Source organism: Mastigoproctus giganteus, chromosome 4 (genome assembly GCF_048544385.1).
Source record: "Mastigoproctus giganteus isolate SK-2022 chromosome 4, ASM4854438v1, whole genome shotgun sequence".
In the NCBI taxonomy this organism is placed as follows: domain Eukaryota; kingdom Metazoa; phylum Arthropoda; class Arachnida; order Uropygi; family Thelyphonidae; genus Mastigoproctus; species Mastigoproctus giganteus.
Window position 1 is genome coordinate 39,431,426 of NC_143578.1, and position 24,677 is coordinate 39,456,102.

The following is a 24,677-nucleotide window of genomic DNA, read 5'->3' on the forward strand; positions in this document are numbered from 1 at the left end:
TGTTAAATGCAATAACTCCGTATAGGCAATTGTTAAATGAAAGAGAAAAAGAGCATAAGCAATCAACTTTAGACTCATATTTTAAAATGTGATTTCACTTTGTATGTAAGTTGACTGTTTATTTAATAAAACTTTTCTTTGTTTGAAAAAAAAGCTTTTCATTTTCTTTACGTAGGAACGTATCCCTATTCTGGCCATAGTATTTTTACCTCTGAAAACGAAGTTTCGCTTAACGAAGTAATTTCGTGGAACGCATCCTATTCGTTATTCGAGGTATGCCTGTATATGATATCAAAATTATCCTTTGCATCCAGTGACTACATCATAGTATCCAATAAAATTGGTCAGACAAGACTTTCCCTTAACAAACCCACGCTGTGTCCAAGCTATAAATGAAGTCTTGTCTAGGACAGAATTCATAGGATACCTAGTTCCTGGGCAACACGATGCTGTCACCCCTTTCACTAGTGGAAGAACACCGCTTGGCAAGTATATAGGTACACTGCATCACTGCATTCATGTAGACGGTACGATGTCAATACGGATAAATGTCGTGAGTTAACCGACTTTGAAAGAGGAATGATAGTGGGTGCCCAATGCATGGGTCACTCGTTGCGGAGGTGGTACAGAAATTGCACTATCCCCGTTCAACAGTATCAAGAGTGTATTAGGAATATGCCATTTCAGGAATTACATCTCATTCGTGGACAGCCCTGTGGACAAAGAATGGTTGTGGATGAACGTGGCCGTTGATGTCTGTCTTGCATTGTTTCAGCTAACTGGAGAGCAACAGTGGCACAAATCACCGCTGACTTCAATGAGGGAGGTGCCAGAAACATCTTCACCAAGATCATCAGGCGACCATTAGCCGCAATAGGTTATGGGAGCAGCCGACCCACCAGAGTCCCATTGCTAACACCACGACACAGGACTCTACACCTCAACTGGGTGAAAGAACACTGGCACTGGACCTTGAATAATTGGAGACATGTCTCCTGGTCCGATGAGTCCCATTTCCAGGTATTTCGAGAAGTGGGAGGGTGCATACCTGTAATAACATCTCACCGTGACAGCACTGTGCACTTCTGTTCAGATTAGGAGTTGTGCCTCATGTGACCCCCCCCCCCATCCCATTAAACTGCTTGCTTCTCAATTTGCATCACAGACAACTTCAGCGGTGTCATGTACTGGTCAATTGGAGGTTGAAATAGTGTCCAGAAGGGTTTAGTGATAAAACCTGTTTTGGCCTCAGTGCACAATGATAGAAATCAGAAGCCACTTGACAGAAAGAGAAAGAGCTGAATATAAGAGGATATATAAGGGAGAATGAAAAGCATTAAAAACTACGTAGTGTTTTAGGGAAGCAATTGGGTATGACATAAAAAAAAAAAAAACTCTTGTGTTTGTGGAAGGCAGTATGACAGCTCGCTATTACACTGAAAATGTTAAAAACATATTGGTCATCTTGTTTTTGGCAAATGTGGCTAATGCAATTGTCAAACAGGATAATGCCCCTTCACGTAATATCGACATTAGCACATTAGCTCTTCAAGACAAATATTCAACCAAAAACTCAAATTACATTCTCAATGAAACAGTTAACTGGGCCACTGCACACAACCTTGTGGTCTCAACTGCCAAGAGAATCTATGATGGTCCTCAAGGGAACTTTCCATCACCAGGTCTTCTCCCCCACGTCAATATTAAGACTAACTAGTCTATCATGTATAGCCAAACTTGCAAGTGCCTGGGAATGATCATGGATGACAAAGCACTCTTTCTTCCATATACAACTTATATTAAACAAAAAAAAAAAAAAAAAAAAAAATCAAGAGTTACTCATAAAAACTGCTGGAGGCTCAAGAGCAATGTGCTGAACCTCATGAAGCTGTATTTTGTTGCATATCATCTGTTGTGGCATGGGTGTGTGTTATCACAGAACAACTAAGCAATTATCTAGAGCCAACTCCATCAGGTGTAGCAGTCTGCTCCTACATATTGACGATGAAGAAGGTAATTTACCAAAATGGGTCAAGTGCTAGATCAAAAATAGTGGTCAGAATTTTGGTTTGACAGAAATAAAAAATCTGTCCAAAGAATTTGGTTGAAAAAATGAAAAATTACAAGAAACTTCTGGGAATACCTGCAGGAGAAATGAATTCCAGAAAATTGCTTCTATTGAAATACACTCTTGACATCATTCCAATTTCACAAAGTGAGTGAAAGGGATTTTCCACATATGAGACATAACTCCATCAAGGTCTTGATTTTTGACAAAAACAATATTGGCCTCATTTTCAGTGGGCCTCCCTCTAAGACAATTCAATCCAATAAAGTTCACAAAATCTTAGCTGCTTTGCAGTAATCTTTGTAATAATCAATATCCGAGAATTGCCCATTTGCAATAGACACCAAAAGCAAAAAATAAAATGTGAGACACTGAATCTCCTGAAGGATTCATATTTCACTCCTCTTATGAAATTTGCCTGAAGGTGGATGTGATAACTTTATATTATATTCAATTTTTCTATTTAGCTTGCTCAGTAACATAGTTTTTTTTATCTAATACCAAACAAACTGGTAATTTAGAATGAAAAAAAAATGTTGCATAAAAAATTTAACTTCAGTAAATGTTTCATTTCTACTTTCTCTAAACTATATATGAGACTTCAATCATTACTAAAATATCTGTGCTTTCATTTTAAATTCTAGAAAATAAAATTATATTAAAAGACATGTTTTACATTTCAAAAGCATTTTATACACATCCAAGAGCTGCTTTCCCCAATTCCACTCCCCCCAATACAAGACTGCTAAAGGACAAAAGTAATCCTCTTTTTTCCTAGACAAAAAGCACTGTTCAAAATAATTTAAAAAATAGTAGTCTAACTATTTATATCAATCATCGATATACAATGTAACTGATTATTATCATTAAAAAATTAGCCTAAGCATATGAAAATGTTCTTCCATATTTATCTCCTATTAAATTATATAGTTCTATAATTAAAAATTGTCATGATCTAATATAAAAAAGCATTCAATGTACATAAAAGTCTCTTTAACAGCTTCATTCAGGTAACTTACCTCTGGTTCAATTTTGTGATTCCATTCTGGAACATATGCAACTGCAAACCAACTACCTGGTAATGGATTCTGGATAGACAACTCGGACATCTGTCGTGGCTGGTAATGTGTAACTACTTGCATTGAATGCATCTGGTCTGTAGGCACTTGCATGTGGTCAGGAAAGGAGGAATTATCAGGTGATAGCACAGGATAGCTGCCATGTCTAAGGGAGCTTTTATAGATATATATATTAATATATTTATTAATATAATAATTCTGTTAATATATTATTAAATAATATATTTAACAGCAGTATTAAGTAAGTATGCTTAATTCTCAACAATATCCATCAAAAAAAAAAAAAAAAATGCCAAAAATTACTAATTTCTACATTAAATGAATTACAAAAAGAAAAGATGGGGGACAAAAAAAAACCTCAAAGTTCTTTAAACAGTAACTTCAATGGAATTTAATTACAGTATGATCAGTTTTATAAAATGTGTGAATTAATATACACTCAGGATCACTGAATTATGATCACTTTCATCCAAAAAGGATATCGGATGCCAAAATGGAAGTCAGATGAACTGACAAAACTAGTGACAGAGAAGAATAGTGCATGGGATGCACATAAATTATTGGTCGACACAGATGCCCATGTTAGATATAAACTAGTCTGTAATCACGTCACAAAGGAAGTCAGGCAAGTGAAGGCAGATTATGAGAAATCTTTAGTGAAGGATGCAAAGAAAAAAAAAAGCTAAGATTTCTTTACTTATGCAAACACTAGAGAAGCACCTGGGGTGAATGGAATCTATCCAATTATATTAAGGGAGGCAGTGAAGTAAGTAAGCAAACCCATAGCAACAATTATGAGAGATCCTTGGATTCAGGGATTTTTTTTTTTTTTTTTTTTGATTTGGTAGTTGTTGGCGCATCGGCTTCTGTGGCCATATTGCACCTCGCAAGGTTTTTGCAGTACTTTGATCCAAGCCCGAGGCGGGAATCGAACCCGCGACCTTTGGGTTGCCGGGCAGGTACTTTACCCACTCGGCTAGCCCGGTCGGCTTGGATTCAGGGAGGTCATGTGCTGTTGTTGTTGTTATTTGGTTTTTAGGAGCATTAGCAACTAAGGCCATATTGCTCCGGTGCGGTGGTCATTCCCTGACCTTTCCGCATGTTCCGTATTTGGTGGTGACGGGCTCGAACCCCGATCTAATCAAGAAGCGTGTGCTACGCACTGCTGCTCCTTCCCACCTGGCTACGGAGGCGCCGTGGGGGTCATGTGCAAATTATTATTATTATTACAGACTGGATATGTGCAGATTATTATTATTATTACAGACTGGATATGTGCAGATTATTATTATTATTAGCCATATAGTGGTCATATAGAGCCATATAGTGCTCACCAGATGTGAGCCCCTGGGGTTAATGTAACTGCAATTCATAAAGGAGGTTCAAAGGGGGACACGAATAATTACAGACCTATTAGTTTCACTTCTGCTCCAGAGAAAATAATGGAGTCACTGGTAAAAGAAGTAATGTAGGATCATCTACACAAAGCTGCAATTATACTTTATACACAGCATGACTTTATTAAGAGGAAATCTTGTTTGACCAATTTGATTGGATACTATGATATGGACACAAAGGAACTGGATAGAAAAAATAATTCTGATATCATATACTTGGATTTCAGGAAAGCTTTTGATATTGTTGCACACGAAAGACTGTTTTACAAATTGGAGCAGTGTGGCATTAAGAGCAAGTTACTACTACGGATAAAGGGATTGTTGAGTGGGAAAAGACAGAGTGGTAATCAATGGCTATCATTCTTCGTGAACTAATGTTATTAGTGGAGTCCCCCAGGCTTCAGTGTTGGGCCCATTGTTGTGTTCTGTATTTATCAATGATATTAATGAAGGCATGTCAGGCTTAATGTCCAAGTTTGCAGATGATACAAAGATTGGCACAGTGGTTAATGACAGTAATGACAGTAAGAGCAGGATCGAGAAAAGTTAGGCAGATGGGCTGAAATGGCAATTGAAGTTTAACATTGACAAATGTAAAGTACTACATATGGGAAACAGTAATCCCAGAGCAACATATCAACTGTGTGGTACTACACTCAGGGTAGTGAAAAATGAAAAAGACCTGGGGGGTAATTGTGCAGTCAGATATGAAGTTCTCTGAGCAATGCAGACAGTCTGCCAGGAGAACTCATGGCGTTTTGTCAATGATATACAGAAAATTTGCTAGCAGGGATAATGAGGTGATTAACCCATTGTATAAAGCAATGGTCAGGCCACATCTTGAGTACTGCATACAGGTCTGCAGGCCTTATTTTAGGAAGGATATAGAATTGCTGGGACAAGTACAGAGAATGGCAACAAGATTGGTGAGGGAACCAAAGGATTGCTCTTACCAAGGCTTCAGTTCTGCAAACTGCAGTGTCTGAAGACTAGGCACCTGCAGGGTGATCTGATTGGGATGTATAAGGCTTTGAATGGTTTGAGCAAGCTCAGTGCTGATGGCATTCTTCCTCTTGCTCAGAATAATCACCTGAGAGGGCACAAATTCAAATTGAGGAAAGACAGCAGCAGAATAGATGTATGGAAATTTGCCTTTAGCCAGCAGATGGTTGATTGCTGGAACAAAGTTCAATGTGTCTTTGTAGAAGTTGATAGCTTAAATAAATTCAAGGAAGAACTGGACAAACTTTTGAAGTGAAAGGATAGGTGAAATGGGAAGTTATTTTTTTTTTATTTTTATTTTTTGGCTGATGCTGTATAAGCTTGCTTTCTTGAATCATATGCCTCTTCTAATTCTAACCTACTCTAATTCTATGGAAATTTCAGTTATAGTTAACCTAGTTATAGTTAATAAATAGTTTGAACAAGTAAAAAACCTCAAAATTATTTCAAATAACGAACCTGTTATGAAGAGGTTCCAAAATTTGCAACAACACAATATAGCCTTTCCTGGTATTTTAAATAATAAAAATTAAAAAAAAAAATAAAATATAAAAAAATACCTCTGTTTTCCTTCTCAAGTAGGTAGCTGTCCAGCTGATATTTGAATTTCCCTAAGTTGTAAGACTCAATTACCCAGAGAAGTAACTTATTCCAGCAATTAAAAACTCATTGACTAAAAGAAACTTCCTACAATCCAGTCTAAACTTCTTTCTCCATAATTTGAATTTATGGCTACTAGTTTTCTGGATTCACTTATAACTGAAAATTTCACCTTCACTCATTTTACTATCCCCTCTCAGATCCTTACAGACATCAATCAGGTCACCTCTAAGGTGCCTGGTTGTTGAGCTCTGTAGCCCATATTCTAAGTCATTCCTCATATCGGCACCCTTTTGCAGATATCATTAAGAGAGTTGCCTGTCTTTGGACCCTTTCAAAAAGCTCAAATGTCTTTTTTTTAGGTAGTCTGCACACCTGGACACAGTATTCTAAATGTGGTCTTTCAACTGCTTTATGCAGTGCAATTATGACTTTATCTATACATGCAAATATTTGATAAATCATCAAGAGGACATAATTGGATAACCCTGTTGCCAGTCTACAATGCTTATAGAACTTCTTGTCTGTCTGTATTATAACTCCTAACTTTCTTTCTTCCTCTACTGTTTTTAAATGAACCACAAAGTGTATAAGTTACTCAGAGTTGCTATTCCCCAAGTGTAAGACCATGCATTTTGATGCATCGAAACATAGATACCACTCTTCTGAACATCCTTGAAGCCTATCCAAGTCATCTTGTAGGAGAACTGTTTGGTACTGACCACTAACTACTCTCACAATCTTCACATCATCTGAAAATACTGACATCATGCTCTTTATCCCTTCCTCAATGTCATTTAAGAAAATCAAGAACAGCAGTCCCAGAACTGATCCTTTGGGTATATCATTTCTAACAATAGCCCAATTTGAAGGGTAACAATTAATTATGAACTCTGCCTCCTGCTGTGGAATAATCCTGCAATCCATCTTAAATATCACCCATTTTTCCAACATGTTCCAGATTATTGAGTAACCTCATGCAGAAGTGAGTCAAACAGTGCTAAAATCCAAATAGACAATTTAGAAATTATTTCCTACATTCAGCTCACAAGCAACTGTGTCAAAAAAGCTAACACAGTTAGGTAAACATGAGTTATCCTTATCAAAACTGTGTTGTATATCCTTCAGTTCCATTTCTATTTAAATATTCCTGTATGGCACTCTTTATCATTGCCTCCATGATTTTCTTAACCACTGAAGTCAATTTAACCAGTCAGTAGGTATCCGCTTTACTTTTAGAATTGCCTTTATGTATTGACAATACAATGGCACTTCAATATAAAGGAATCTGTCCTGAGTCCAATAATTGTTGTAGTAGTAGTAGTGGCATGTGATGCAAGAAAGCAAGGGTATGAGCTTATGCAGCATCAGCCAAAAAAAGAAAAAAAAAAAAAAAAAAAAATCACACCATTCCCTCCAAATGCCTGTCCAGTTTCTCCTTAAATTTATTCAACCTATCAACTTCCACAACAACAGATGGAAGTTTGTTCCAACAATTAGCATTAGCATTAGTAGAGGCATATGATGCAAGAAAGCAAGCTTATTCAGCATCAGCCAAAAAAAAAAAAAAAAAAACCACTACTCCCATTTCACCCCTCCGTTCGTTCGAAATACCTGTCCAGCTGAGCCTTAAATTTGTTTAGGCTATCAACTTCAACAACAAGCGATGGGAGTCTATTCCACAAACCAACTGCCCGCTGGCTAAAGGCAAATTTCCGCACATCTATCCGACATCCATCCTTCCTCAATTTGAATTTATGCCCTCTCAGGTGATTATTCTGAGCAAGAGGAAGAATCCCATCGGCATTGAGCATGCTCAAGCCATTCAAAGCCTTATACACCTCTATCAGATCACCTAGCCGATGCCTAGTCTCCAGGCTCTGTAATTTGCAAAACTTAAGCCTTTCTTCGTAAGAGCAACCCTTTGTTCCATTCACTAATCTTGTTGCCCTTCTCTGTACTCGTTCCAGCAGCTCTACATCCTTCTTGAAATGAGGCCTCCAGACCTGTATACAGTACTCAAGGTGTGGCCTGACCAATGCCTTATACAAGGGAATAATCACATCCCTGTCCCTGCTAGAAAAATTCCTGTATATCATTGACAAGACACCATGTGCTACTCTTGCAGCTTGTCTGCACTGCTCAGAGAACTTCATATCTGCCTGCACAATTACCCCCAGGTCCTTTTCATTCTCTACCACTGTCAGCGTAGTACCACAGAGTTGATACGTTGATCTGGGGTTACTGTTTCCCATATGTAGTACTTTACATTTGTCGATGTTAAACTTCATTTGCCACCTCTCAGCCCATCTGCTCAACCGTTCCAGATCCTGTTGCAGCAGCATAGTATCAGTAGTGTCCTTAACAACCCTGCCAACCTTGGTATCGTCTGCAAACTTGGACATTAAGCCTGATACACCATCATCAATATCATTTATAAATACAGAAAACAACAATGGACCCAACACTGAACCCTGAGGAACTCCACTAATAACATTAGTCCACGTTGAGCAGTGTCCATTGATTACCACTCTCTGTCTTCTGCCACTCAACCATCCCTTTATCCATAGCAGCAATTTGCCTCCAATGCCACACTTCTCCAATTTGTGCAGCAGTCTTCCATGCGCAACAGTATCAAAAGCCTTTCTAAGATCCAAATATATAATATCAAAGTTATTCCCTGCATCCAGTTCTTTTGTGACTACATCACCCGCAGGCTAAAGGCAAATTTCCACACATCTATTCTACATCTGTCTTTTCTTAATTTGAATTTATGCCCCCTTAGGTTCGTAATCTGAACAAGTGGAAGGATCCCATCAGATTCAACATGCTCAACCCATTCAAGGCCTTATACACCTCAATCAGATCACAGCATGGTGCCTAGTCTCCAGCCACTGCAATTTGCAGAACTTTAGCCTCTCTTGGTAAGAGGATCCCTTCATTCCCCTCACCAATCTTGTTGCCCTTCTCTGTACACGATCATTGATTTATGCAGAGGGACAATCGCCTTTTCCCTGCTAGAAAAATTCCTATATATCATTGACAAAACCCCATGCCCTGCCCTGGCAGCCTGTCTGCATTGCTCAGAAAACTTCATATCTGACTGCACAATTACTCCCAGGTCTTTTTCATTTTCTACCACCTTAAGTGTAGTACCACCCAATTGGTACTTTTCTCTAGGGTTACTTCTACCCATATGCAGTACTTTGTGTTTGTCAAGATTAAACTTCAGTTGCCACTTCTTAGCCCATCTGCCCAAATTATCTAGATCCTGTTGCAGTAGCACACAACATTACTGTCATTAACCAACCCTGCCAACCTTTGTATCATCTGCAAACTTCGACACTAAGCCTGATATACCTTCATCAATATCATTGATAAATATACAAAACAACAGTGGACCCAACACCGAACTCCGTGGGACTCCACTAATAACATTAGTCCACGAAGAGCAGCACTCATTGATTACCTCTGTCTTCTCCCACTCAACCATCCTTTTATCCATTGTAGCAATTTACCCTTAATACCATTCTGCTCCAATTTGTACAATAGTCTTCCATGCGCAACAGTGTCAAAAGCTTTCCTGAAATCCAAATATATGATATCAAAATTATTTTTTGCATCCAGTTCCTTTGTAACCACATCATAATAACCAATGAAATTGGTCAGACAAGACTTTCCCTTAACAAACCCATGCTGTGTCTGAATTATTGCTGCAGTCTTGTCTAGATGATCCTGCAATGCATCTTTAACAAGTGACTCCATTATCTAGGGTATCCACCATTTTCTTCAGTGACTCAAATTCATCTAGAATGCATCAAGTTTTAACTTGAGATCAGTATACTCCTTGCACTGAGTATAAAGAAAAGAATTGTAAGTTGATTTAGGATCATTGACTTGATTACATAACTGATACGGAAGTTATATAAAGGGAACTCGTAGATAATTAATACTTGATGCTGAAAAATATATATACCATTATAACTGTGTTGGGATACAAGTTTAGGGTTATAATTTTGAATTGAAATTGAAATTTTATTGAAATTAATAGAAATCATGACTCAGACCAGGGCAGCAAAGCAAAAGGCTCAAGCTAATGTAAGTACTGTGGCTCAGAGGAGAACTGAAGGGGGCAGTTGCCTTCTGAATCACAGCCTTTTAAAATGCACTGCTTGCATGATGTTTGTGGAGTATTCAGGTACGGGACATGATATTGCCTTGGGGGATGTCTTTGTGTGTGCGCGATGCAAGGAATGTATCGAAATCAGGCAACAACTCAGCGTTGTTATGGGCCTATATGAGAGCTTGAAGGACAGGGTGGATGCCCTCGAAGGAACTAAACTGAGGGGTCCATCAAGCTCTCAGCTGCCCACATCAATGCCAGAGTTTGCACTTGATCATCACGCAACACAGCGGCAACCCCCAAGGCAGAATGCGCTGGTCCCACAGGAACTAGTAGTTGTTGGTGACTCTATTGTAAGGGAAACGGGGAACATGCTTTGTAAATAGGATAGGTAGAACAGGACCAGGGTATGTCTGCCAGGAGCAAAGGTTGATGACGTTGTAGAGTGGATATCATCTTTTAAGGGCACAAAAGGTGATATAGTTGTACACGTTGGCACTAATGATATCAAGAGTAGGAGACCAGCAGAATTACTTAACAAGTACAGGTCACTCTTGAAAAACAGCCGTGAATTAGGGTTGAATTTGAAAGTGCCTGCAATTCTGCCCAGACACGATAGGATAAAGTATATGATGAGAGCTTTGTTGATCAATTCGGCCCTGGAAAGATTGTGCAAGGCTCAAGGGGTAGAATTTTTTTCAGCCTGGACTGTACTTGTTAACAGGAGAGACTGCTTCTACAGGGATGGGATACACTTAAATAGAAAGGATGCAAGAATGTTTGCTGATGCTATCAAGGCAGAGTTATGTGGGTTGGAAAACTGCTAGCTTGGGGGGAGACAAAGACTTATAGATTAACAGTAGCCACTGGCAGAGGTGAAAGAGATTCTTGCACTGCTTCCATTGGAATGAGCAGAAGCCTGAAAAGCAAGATGCAGGATATTTCAGAGACTGCTGGGAGTCATTGTGGTACAAGTAAACACATGGGTTGTGTTAGGGTAGCTAAGAATAGAAACAGGTGCATGTATACTTGTGTGTACACCAATGCTAGGAGTTTAGTAAATAAATTTGATGAATTTGAGGTATTGCTCAAAACATCAAAGGCAGATATTGTTGGGATATCAGAGACGTGGTGTCACACAGATATAAGGAATGCAGAACTGGAATTTGGGGAGTACAATGTCTACAGAAAGGATAGACAGGATAGGAAGGGAGGAGTTATGCTATTAGTTAAGAAACACATAAAATCCAAGGAAGTGAAGCCAGTCGACATCGCTGGACAGTGCAGTGTCGAGTCAGTTTGGTGTGACATAAGCATTGGGAGATCAAAATTGAGAGTAGGAGTGTGCTATGGGCCTAATCACTCTGATGAGTATAATAAGAAACTGTACAGGGAAATAGAGTGGGCCAGTAAATCATAGTCTTATAATGGGGGATTTTAATTTCCCAGATATTGACTGGAATTTGGGGGCTGGTTACTCACACACTAGCAAGGCTTTTGTGGATTTATTGGATGATTGTTTTCTACATCAGCATGTTTCGGAGGCAACTAGAGGGAGTAATACTCTTGATTTGATTATCAGTAGTGATTCTTCATGCATTAAGAATCTGCAGATAAATGAACCACTAAGTGGCAGTGATCACAGTGTGCTGAAGTGGGATTTACTCAAAGAGGTAACTACCATTAGGGGTGAAGGGAAGGCTTATTGCTTTTGTAAAGGCGACTACGATGGTCTGAGACAGTATTTAAATTGTATATACAGTGGGACCAACTGATGATGTTACCAACAGCAAACTCAAAATGGGAAGCATTCAAAGAACTTATCTTGGAAGCTACTAGGCTTTACATACCAACTAAGAAATATTGTTCAAGGTTTAGGCCTAAATGGATGTCAGATGAACTAATGAGACATATGGCAGAGAAGAAAAATGCATAGGATACATACAAATTAACACGTGACACAGAAGCCTAAGATAGATACAAGTTTATCTGTAACCAAGTTACAAAGGAGGTTAGGCAGGCGAAGGCAGATTACGAGAAATCTTTGGCAAGGGATGCAAAGAAAAATAGCAAAGAGTAATTTACTTATGTAAACTCTAGAAGGAAGGGGATGAATCAGATTGGTCCACTTAATATCGATGGGTCAACTGTTGATGATCCTGCTCAGGTAGCTAACAAACTAAATGAATATTTTTCATCGACATTCACACGAGTTATTCAGCGAGGGGAATGCCAGGGGTGTATTCAACTCTGCCAGTAAGCTAGAGAATCTTGTAATAACTGAGAGTAAAGTGGAGGAGAAATTGTTGAAGATAAACACAAGAAAAGCACCTGGGGTGGATGGGATCTATCCAGTTATATTAAAGGAGGCAGCAAAGGAAGTAAGCAAACCCTTAGCCATAATTATGAGAGCTTCCTTGGACTCAGGGGAAGTACCCACAGACTGGAGATGTGCAAATGTGACCCCAATTCACAAAGGAGGATCAAAGGCTGACACAAGTAATTATAGACCTGTGAGTTTAACTTCTGTTCCAGGAAAATTAATGGAGGCACTGGTTAAAGAATCACTGCAGGATCATCTAGACAAGACTTCAGTTATAGCTCGGACACAGCATGGTTTTGTTAAGGGGAAGTCTTGCCTGACCAATTTGATTGGATACTATGATGCAGTCACAAAAGAACTGGATGCAGGGAATAACTTTGATATTATATACTTGGATCTTAGAAAGGCTTTTGATACTGTTGCACATGGAAGACTGCTACATAAATTGGAGCAGTGTGGCATTGGAGGCAAATTGCTGCTATGGATAAAGGGGTGGTTGAGGGGGAGAAGACAGAGAGTGGTAATCAATGGACACTGCTCATCGTGGACTAATGTTATTAGTGGAGTCCCTCAGGGTTCCGTGTTGGGTCCATTATTGTTTTTTGTATTTATAAATGATATTGATGATGGTATATCAAGCTTAATGTCCAAGTTTGCAGACGATACAAAGGTTGGCAGGGTTGTCAAGGACACTACTGACACTATGCTGCTGCAACAGGATCTGGAAAGGTTGAGCAGATGGGCTGAGAGGTGGCAAATGAAGTTTAACATTGACAAATGTAAAGTACTACATATGGGAAACAGCAACCCCAGAGCAACGTATCAACTCTGTGGTACTACACTGACAGTGGTAGAGAATGAAAGGGACCTGGGGGTGGTTGTGCAGGCAGATATGAAGTTCTCTGAGCAGTGCAGACGGGCTGCAAGAGTAGCTCATGGTGTATTGTCAATGATATATAGGAATTTTTCTAGCAGGGATAAGGAGGTGATTATTCCCTTGTATAAGGCAATGGTCAGGCCACACCTAGAGTACTGTATACAGGTCTGGAGGCCTCATTTCAAGAAGGATGTAGAGCTGCTGGAACAAGTACAGAGAAGGGCAACAAGATTAGTGAATGGAACAAAGGGGTGCTCTTACGAAGAAAGGCTTAAGTTTTGCAGACTGTGTCTGCAAAACTTAAGTGTCTGGAGACTAGGCACCAGCAAGGTGATCTGATAGAGGTGTATAAAAAGCCTTGAATGGTTTGAGCATGCTCAATGCTGATGGGATTCTTCCTCTTGCTCAGAGTAATCACCTGAGAGGGCATAAATTTAAATTGAGGAAAGACAGATGTAGGATAGATGTGCGGAAATTTGCCTTTAGCCAGTGGGTGGCTGGTTGGTGGAACAGACTTCCATCCCTTGTCGTGGGAGTTGATAGCCTAAATAAGTTTAAGGCTCAGCTGGACAGGTATTTTGAACGAACAGAGGGTTGAAGTGGAAGTGGGTGTTTTTTTTTTTTTTTTTTTGGCTGATGCTGCATAAGCTTGCTTTCTTGCATCAAATGCCTCTACTAATGCTAATTACAGCTGATTGTTTATTTACAAACTATTTGGATAAATGAAATTATACACGTGATAAAATCAATACTTGATGAAATTTATATAATTCTAATTCATATCTAAATGTTATAGGTAAGTAATTCTTCTCTCTACATTATGTTTTGCCATATACAACATCATGATTAGAAAGTTATCAATTATAAATCATATCTGATACAATAACTCTACTCCCATTCCATTCCATTAAAATATGAACAAGCATTTTTCATGTGCAATGACAGCTTTTTATTATGGTGTTAATGAAAAATGCTACAAGGTCAAAACAGATTATGGCATTTATTTTTGTGTTTTGTAAATTTCTGGTTACTACATGCAAAAAATTAGGACATTATCAGATATGCAAGAATAGCTTTTCTTTTTAATTCACAAAGAAAAATATAAAACCTTCAAGTTAGCATCTGTTTCTATATGTCTGTGCCCTCTATTTGATGATGCTATAAGTTTATTTCATAAAAAATATATGTGAAAGAATGCATTCAGCCAAGTTGTGAGAACATTTTGGTTCTATTTATTCTTCTCTGCATACTATAATGGAAAACAATTACCCCTAATTGTTTTTTTGTAAATTTTTGTAACCCCTTTTGTAAATTTCTGGTTACTACATGCAAAAAATTAGGACATTATCAGATATGCAAGAATAGCTTTTCTTTTTAATTCACAAAGAAAAATATAAAACCTTCAAGTTAGCATCTGTTTCTATATGTCTGTGCCCTCTATTTGATGATGCTATAAGTTTATTTCATAAAAAATATATGTGAAAGAATGCATTCAGCCAAGTTGTGAGAACATTTTGGTTCTATTTATTCTTCTCTGCATACTATAATGGAAAACAATTACCCCTAAATAACAAAATGTAAATAATTATACTGCAAATTTTTTCACAAAGTTAGCAAAGTCCTGTGATAATAAAATCTCAAAAGTTAATAAAGAGGATTGCTAAAAGCATCATATAGGTTATTCATTCAAGTTTCATTAAACTTAAGACAAAAAAGTACTTAACTTTTTAACCAGTAAGTACCTGCACTATATAAAAATACAAATGAAGAAATGCAGCAATTAAATTATAAGGCCAATTCCAAGCTTGATTTTATGTTTCAAAAATGCCTCTCGGCTACTCAACTCCTAAAAATGAAAGGAAGTTTTCCCAAACATTGTTAAAGACAAGCAGACAGACAAGTCAAAAGCTAGCACAGACTGTAGGGAAAAAGAGCCCTGGGCCCACCTTAACCCTCCAATTCCTATTTATATATATCTTACATCAGTGGTCCAGGTCCCCCTAAACAACATCTGGTTCCTGGGGCAGCTGACCTGACTATCCTCCAATGCATTCCTAACTCCCAATCTCTTGACCCCCACTCCACCTACTAGCATTAAACATTGCATTAATGCTTAGATAAATATTATAATAAATAAATTGGTTTACTTACATATGAACAGTTTGAGGAACACAAGAAAAGTCATCCATAAAGGCAGCAAACTGCCAAACACCATGAACTGTTTGTGGTGGAATTGAAAAATGGAAAATTACAACATCACTATAATAATCATATGGCCGGAGCATGCTTTCTTTATATGCATCAGATGGCATATATACTGCAAAAAACAAACAAGTAAAGGATATTTAAAATTTAGAAAAAAAAAGAAAGAAACAGCAATATAATAGAAACTGTCAATTATATATAACATTTTTTTTTTTTTTTATTTGTAAAACTAATCTACAGGATTAATGGCATTCTAGTAGCACATCTTGAAAGAACACCATAAAGCTATTAGGCACATATTTATTGCAAGATAGAGTAATAACAGAAATTTTTTGTTCTCAGGGAAAAAAAGAAATAGTTTGGGTCTCTCATTATTTCTACTGCAATTTTTTAAAATTGCAGTCATTACTAACCCTCCCCCCCCACCCTTTCTGTCAATGCACTCTTTTGGGTGCATTGACACAAAGTTCCATGATGCTCATGGAATAGAAGGCCAATTACTGTGTGTTGTATCAATTACCTCCCATCTCAAGTGCATGTGTCTGCTATCTCTGCATACCAAAAATAAATAAATATATAAAAATAAATAAAAATCACATAAAAATTAAAATGTCTATTAGATTTTAGTATTCCTTTAGTATAGTTTTGACTTTTGATCTGTATCATTAACTGTGTTAGAATTAAAGTGGTAAGGACATAAAAAAAAAATCAAATCTAGTACTCAGATCGGTCTAAAAAGTATGGCAACTGAGTTTTTATGAGACAACCAAGTTTGTTAAAAATTTTTAATTACGAAAAATTACAATAAAAATTACTTTATTTTTGCCTTATTTCAAAAATATATACTGAATGGTGAACAAAGGGGACCATGCATTCACTCTCATAACACGGTGTACTGACGACTGATGTACTATTATTCATAGCACACTATTGTAACTTAATAATAATATATATAATTATTTATAACTGTATTCCTCATAATGTTAAAATAGCAGATAGCATTCAAAGTGCATAATTTTCAACTATTTCTAGTCTTTATTCCCAAAAATTCATTGGGAGAGTACTATGTGCCTTCCTGTCCACCTGTTTACACTGCATGGTAAAAAAACTTTATATTTAATTGTACCGTAACTCTACTCTTTTCGTTGTGAACAACCACCTACATTCCATTCAGTCTGCAAGTTACTCCAAGTTTTCTTTTCCCCAGGCAGGACCTTACATTCAAAAGCATTAAACTTCAGTTGCCAAAAGGATCAATTTACTGAGGTGCAGTGGCATAGATGCTCCAGGGACATAGGGTAGCAGAGGTCTCCCTAATGCAATTACTGTTAGTCCAGGTGAAAATGTGTGCGCCAAGGCTCCAGACTACCTAATTCAACATCAATTCCCATTTATCTGATAATATTTCTAACTGGTCCAAATCCTTTTGAAGCAATGTAGCTTGGTTCCAGTCATTAACCACTGTTCTAACCTTCACATCATCAGCAAACTTAGACAGCTTCTTCTGCATTCCTTCATCGATATCATTTAAGGAAGATTAGAAACAAGAGCCCTCTGGTGCCCCAACTGCTAAGCTAGTAAACCAAAGAATGCCCATTTATGATCATTCCCCCTCCCACTTCCTATCCCTAAGGTAACCTCTATCTCCCAAGTCTTTCCTGTAATAATAATTTTCTTCAGTTTATATGATAATGTCCCATGGGTGCGAAGGAAATTTATAAATAGATTTACTAAAGTTTTCAGTATATAATTCAAATGTTTACGACTTAGTAATAGCAGTTAACTAGACTGTTCAGTCAAGATCCCATTCTTGTCGAGGTGGTCTTGTAGCCATAACCATGATCACTCCAACCACAGAAGTCAGACTATCAGTCTACAGTTTACTATCACTTCTTTAGGTCCTTTTTTATGAATTAGGGAAATGTTAGTTTCAGTCCAACATACCATTACAGACTTTAATAATGATCTCATTGAATATTATGAATGATTTGATACAATCAAATCTTCAATAATAACTTTTTCAACAGATGCTTCTCACAAATAGTTATATCACTGATTTTATAGCAAGCTTAAAACTATTCACTGTGTCCTCCTGGTTCAAATGTGCTTTAAAATGTAAAAATCATTGCAAAGTGACTGTTCAAATGATCATTTGAACAGATACTTTGGCAGATCATTTGAACAGATATTTTGCAGTTTTGTGTTTTCACTGCAAATGTCCTTTAAAGGAGACTATCTATCTGATTTACTCTCTTTTTTCTTGTATTCCCATACAAGTTGGAACTTCCATTCAAGGATTTTTTGTCTACTCAGCTTTTGTCTGTCATACCTCATTGGTGGTTTTGTTACAAATATGCATATAACTGTCATAACAAATGTTATCTTGTGACAGTCTGCAAATATCCCATTCATTTTTAAATTTACCCCAATTAAACCATTCAGCTTTTTCTTTAATCTCTTTTGCCATTTTTATTTTTAGTGCATCTGCACTACAAATAAAAGACAGGTTGCCAGGGCAGCTCATGGGATTTTGTCAATGATATACAGGAATTTTGCTAGAGGAATAAGACCAAGGTATGAAAAGTTGATGTTGTAGAGCAGCTATCATCTTTTCAAGGCAAAAAAGGTGATGATGATGTTGTTGTACAAATTGGTACTAACAATATTAAGAATAGGAGATTTGTGAATTTACTTAGATGGTCAACATTGAGAACAATTGAAAATGTTTTCTTCAGAAAACAAGAAAATGCTTTATTGCATCATATGCAGGAAAGCAACTAACTAATGCTAATTACTGCACAATTAGGAAAAATTCATGATTAAGTTAAACCTAATTATATGCACCTGTCGACTGACATGTGTCATGAAGAGTTATTGATAGTTACTTCACTTTTTTTACTTCCGCACGCTTTCCTCCAATCAATAATTCTCTCTGGCTTTGTGACATTGATGTATCATCTGGAACCAAATTGTTTATATGCGCACTTCACGTTTCGTGCAGCAAGTGGAGTGTTCTTGTTAATGATGTACACTAGTCTAATCAAAGTGTATTGAAGGGCACAGTTTTTAAATTTGCATTTGTTCATTGGCAGGTTTTAATTTTCAAAAATTAATTAAAAATATATGTTTTTAATACAGAATATGGTTTTTTCACAGTTGTGTTCAGAAAAGATTTAAAATGTGGTTAGCATTAAATAAAAAAAATAAAAAAAAGTAACAATTTTGAATTATTTTTTGCTGATTTTTCATATTTTAAGGCATACAGAGGAATTTCAATTTTCGTGCACCTAACTCAGGGTTAAAGATATAACTACTGTCAAGGACAAGGAAAGGGATACTGCTTTCTTAAAGGTGACCATAATGGCCTTAGTTTTTAAATTATTGTCAACAGGACAGTAATACACTGTACATGCTAAATGAGAAGCATTTGGAGAAGTAATTAAGAGATAGTCTGCAAAGTTTAGACCTAAATGGATATCAGATGAACTAATGAGATTAGTGGCACACAACAGAAATGCTTGGGATGATTACAAAAAATCAGGAAATGCAGAAAGATACAGTAAATACAAACTAGCCTGCAACCAAGTCACTAAGGGGATAAGACAAGCTCAGGTGGTAGATGACTTTCATCAACCGGTGAAATACCACCACTTTGCTTATTGGAGGCCTGAAGTGGTGAACACTATGTTTAGTCTCTAGAGCAAAGTTTCCTGCATCGCCTTCCCCCCCATACTTCTGTTTCAACCCATGCACGGTACTAAGTACTATAGGTTTTGATACCTTTCGTGTTTGGGATTTTCATAAAAAAAAAAAATAAAAAAAATAAAGCAGATTAAGGGAAGCCTTTGGCACAGAATTCTTTGCTTATGCCAACATTAAAAGGAAACGGATGAACCAGATTGGCCCAACAGATACGAATGGCATAACTATTGATGATGCTATTCGAATTGCTGACAAACAGAATAAGTATTTTGCATCTGCTTACTATATTCGAGTATGAAGAAGTTTTTAATACGTTGACTGCCAAATATGAGTTAACTCGTATTTGCCGATCTGGCCCAGGACGCCACCTACAAGTTAACTCGGACTGGTATGATTTGCACTTCAGGTGCTGCTACGAGTATATTTGTAGCAAATATGTGCAACTGATGGATAGTGGGCTTCTGGGATAAGAATGAAAAATCAACCACGGCGTCAGAAAACAGAAAACTTATTCACAAATACATAAAGAAAAGTGTATTACCAAGACTCACGAAAATAATATTGTGATATTTCTTGAAACATTCTTCTACACAAAGAGTAGGCTTTTCTTGGCACACTGGACAATAATAGTGTGTTTCGCAGCGTTTTTTATTCCTTGTACATACTCGACATGGCTTAGTCGGGCGTGTTTTTTTTTTCAGTTGGTGGTATAGCCTCTAAATAATGAATTTCACATTCAGACCTGATCTTTTTGGAATATTTAGAACTTTTTCTCCAATCAAAGATTCAATGTTTCTCTGAATTTTAGAGATTTTATGGTGGAACCTGTAACTTGACGGAAAAGGATGTATGCACTATGTATATATATATTTCTAAAATATGTAATGCAATTTTTTTCGGCCATCTGATGGTTTTTCATAGCACTGAATAATATGAGAGCATTTGATCCGATTGATCTATGCCAGACATTCCACTATTGTAATCTCGAATTATGTTTGGTTTTATTGAAATTCTTCCATTCTGGTTACATACCTCAACCATTTCAACAATGTGTTTGTTAGAAATAATGAGAACTTCTCTTTTATCCCTCCACTTACATAATACAACTGGGTCCCTCCACTTACATAATACAACTGGGACATTTCGTTGCCATGCAACTTCCCCCTTCTTCAATTTTCACATCACCAAATCTTTTGGATTTTCTTTTCTGTTGGTGTGTAATGTTCCACATACATAAGTTTTTCGAGCAGACAACAATTTCGTCAGAGCAACAGAGTTATAAAAATTGTCCATATATAATACATATCCCTTGTCTAAGAAGTCCTCAAGCAAGTATAGCACAACTTCAGCAGTATGACCTATGTTTTGTTCAGTTTCTGATTTACCGGCGTAAATTTTTATTTTCATAACAAGGCTGTTGGACTCGCACAGTTCGTAAAGTTTGATTCCGTATTTGTGCTTTTTATTTTTTAAGTACTGGCGGAAATTCAGTCTCCCACACCACAACATCATCGACTCATCAATATAGATGTTTTTATTTGGTACGTAATTACTGCGCATAACATTATTGAAATCATTCAAAATCGGTCTTACCTTGTATAGCCTGTCAGCAGACTGTAATGAATTATCTGCGAAGTGAAAATATGTAATATCAACTGGAATCTATTTCGACTCATAAATGATCACCAAAACATAACCTTGTAGAATGCACTTGTACTCCAGTAATGCTCTATTGAAGGAAAAGAACATGGACCCATTTATAATAAAAGTCCAAGAAACACTTTAATTTCTAAGATGTTAGTGTCCTTCCATCTTGACGACATGGCAGATATTCGCAATTGTCCACACTTTTCAATTTCTTGCAAAGCATATAAATTAGTTTGTTTGACTAATAATGTAAGAAATTCTTCCGAAAAATATAGGTCTAGCAATTTTTGTTTGTTTGTTTGGTTTTTTAGGAGCATTAGCAACTAAGGCCATATTGCTCCAGGATATGCGGTGGTCATTCCCTGACCTTTCCACATCCTCCGTATTTGGTGGTGACGGGCTCGAACCCCAGTCTAATCAAGAAGCGTGTGCTACGCACTGCTGCTCCTTCCCACCTGGCTACGGAGGCGCCACTAGCCATTTTTGTACACTAAGTTCTGTTGTGTCCATTTTCAAACCAACGTTCTCTTCAAAAATAAATTGTGGAGAATCTTGTGCTATTTCATTCTACAAATTATTGTCATAATTTTACGCACTTGCCTGCAGAGAATTAAGATTATCTTCAGGCTGAGAGCTGGCTTCATCTTCGCTATCCTCACTTGAATCGTTAGAAGGTTCATAATTGTCACTTTCGGAACCAGAACTGTACAGCTCGTCAAAACTCTCTTCGAATTCCGAGTCATATTAGCATAGAGTTCAAGCTCTTCTTCGGTCAGTGGTCTCTTCTTATCCATGTTTTAAGTTCTTTTTTTTTTTGTAAAAAAAAACACATTTACTAAATATATATTACTAAATCACAAATTACTAAATACAATGTACACGGCACGGTCTGTGTCACTACTACAGATTTATGCAAGCGCTGACTCATATATGGTGAATTCTGCATACATCTGAGGTAATTGAGTTAACTCGTAGTTGGCTGCAGTGAGGAATTTTCTATTACACATGCCATCTACGAGATAATTCGAGAAGCTTTTTTTTTTACAGCAATAAGCTTTTTTTACGAATTTTGGTGATGAATATATATTATAATTTGGGTTTTGAATAATTTAACATGCCTAACTCAGATTGGCATTGGAGACCCGTTTACCCAAATAAGTCGTAGCAGTCAACAGGTTAAGGATGGGAATAGCAAAAAACTGCAAACTTATAACCGAGAGCTAAATGATTTTGTGATAACAGAAAAGAAAGTGAAGAGAAACTCTTGAAGCTCAAAGTAAATAATGCATCTGGAACTGATGGAATTTATGCGATTATAATAAAAGCAGCAACATAAGTGGTAAGCAAACCTTTAGTCATAATTACAAGAGGATCATTTGATTTAGGAGGGGATCTCTACAGATTGGAGATGCATAAATGTCTCTTCAATTCATGAAAAGTGCTCAAAGGGAGAGAAGTGTTTTAAGACACTTCACTTATCAGAGATTTGCAAGCTTGACTTCTGTTTGTGAAAAAATAATGGAATTATGATGTTAAAAAAATATTGCAGAGTCATCTTGACAGAAATGCAGTTCTATGGATATCATAGCACAGATTTTTTTTAAGAGGAGATCTCTGACCAATCTAATTAGCCACTGTGGCACAGTAACAAAGGAGTAGGAGTGGGATGCAAAAAATAATTCTGACATCATATACTTAGACTTCAGTAGAGCTTTTGACACTTCCTCACGAAAGACTGCCATATAAATTGAAGTAGTGTGGTACTGGGGACAAGTTACTTCTGTTTATAAACAAATGTTTGCGTGACAGAAGATGGGGGTGGTTATACGTGGGCTCTGCTCTTTTTAGACTAATGTTATTAATAAGCACAGTGTACAGCATTTGGGCAGCAGTAATAACAGAATAACAAATACAAATTGGGTAATACATTATTTGAAGTAGCGGAGATTGAAAAAAATTAGGGGTAATTGTACAATCTGACATGAAGTTTTCTGAGCAGTACACACAAGCTGGTAGAACAGTTTGTGTGGTTCTGTTAATGATATACAGGAATTTTGCCAACAGGGGCAAGCGGATGATTATCCTTTTGTACAAGGAAATGGTTAGGCTATCTTGAACACCACATACAAGTCTGAAAGCTTCATTTTAAGAATGATGTGGATCTGTTGGAATGGGTACAGAAAAGTGCAACAAGATTAGTCACAGACACAAAATGGTACTCTTATCAAAAAAGATTTCAGTTCTGCAAATTAGCATTAGCATTAATAGAGGCATATGATGCAAGACAGCAAGCTTATACAGCATCAGCCAAAATAAAAAAAAAACCTTCCCATTTCACCCATCCATTCACTCCAAATGTTTGTCTAGTTCTGCTTTGAATTTACTTAAACTGTCCACTTCTACAACACTAGATGGAAGTTCATTCCAGAAATCAACCACACTCTGGCTAAAGACAAATTTCTGCACATCTATTTTACAACTGTCTTTCCTCAATTTGAATTTATGTCCCCTCAGGCAATTAATCTGGGCAAGAGTCTTTGAGCTTGCTCAAACCATTCAAGGCCTTAATACACCTAAATCAGATCATCTCACAGATGCCTAGTTTCCAGACACTATAATTTGAATAACTTAACCCTTTCTTCGTAAGAGCAACCGTTTGTTCCATTCACCAATCTTGTTGTCCTTCTCTGTACTCGTTCCAGCAGCTCTACATCCTTCCTAAAATGAGGCTTCCAGACCTGTATACAGTACTCAAGGGTGGCCTGACCATTGCCTTATACAAGAGGATAATCACCTCCTTATCCCTGCTAGAAAAATTCCTATAAATCACTGACAAGACACCATGAGCTACTCTTGCAGACTATCTGCACTGCTCAGAAAACTTCATATCTGACTGCACAATTATCCCAGTTCCTTTTCATTCTCTACCAGTGTCAGTGAAGTCCCACACAGCTGATACGTTACTCTGGGGTTACCGCTTCTCATATGCAGTACTTTACATTTGTCAATGTTAAACTTCAGCTGCCACCTCTCAGCCCATCTGCTCAACTTTTATAGATCCTGTTGCAGCAGTGTACTGTCATTAGTGTCATTAACAACCCTGCCGACCTTCATATCATCTGCAAACCTGGACATTAAATAAATAAATAAATAATAAATAATTTTTATTGTGTACAAAAGGATGTATACAATGTACCCTTCACAGCAGGAATGCCAGGGGCTTCCCATTGGCTGGTGGACAAAGGCCTTGAGGACGGGGCCCACATAGAAGTTTGGGTTCATCCCCCAGGGCCAACAATATAATAAGTTTCAGTTAAATTATTCACAATATACTCATAAAGATATTATACAGTATTTTTAACATTATATACAATATTATACAGACATCCTTTTTTAAATTTATTATACTGCCACATTATTGTGCAATTTGCCTGGTTGAGTTTAGGTCATAAAGGATCTCTCTCCGGTATCTGTGATCCTTGACAAATTTGTAGAGGTCGCCTTCAATTGCTTGGACTGTGATAAACATCTGCTTCGGGAGAAAACGGTCACTAAGGGATAGTCTATTATGGTTGGCTATAAGTGTTGGAGCTGACCTCAGTCAGGGTTGAGGGATTCTCCAGCTGCACAGTTCCCATATGTTTGTCTCCGAGA

General features: G+C 37.3%; 1 protein-coding gene across 1 annotated transcript in view; it reads right to left on the reverse strand.

The window, feature by feature from the left end:
* LOC150086638 (post-GPI attachment to proteins factor 6-like) overlaps window positions 1-24,677 on the reverse strand; it is a 176,137-nt gene that overhangs the window by 142,080 nt on the left and 9,380 nt on the right. The window contains exons 3-4 of the mRNA XM_090371488.1: window positions 15,621-15,786; window positions 3,088-3,301 (exon numbers count right to left, since the gene is read on the reverse strand). Coding sequence (XP_090227614.1) covers window positions 3,088-3,301; window positions 15,621-15,786 — 380 coding nt within the window. The remainder of the gene's footprint in view (window positions 1-3,087; window positions 3,302-15,620; window positions 15,787-24,677) is intronic.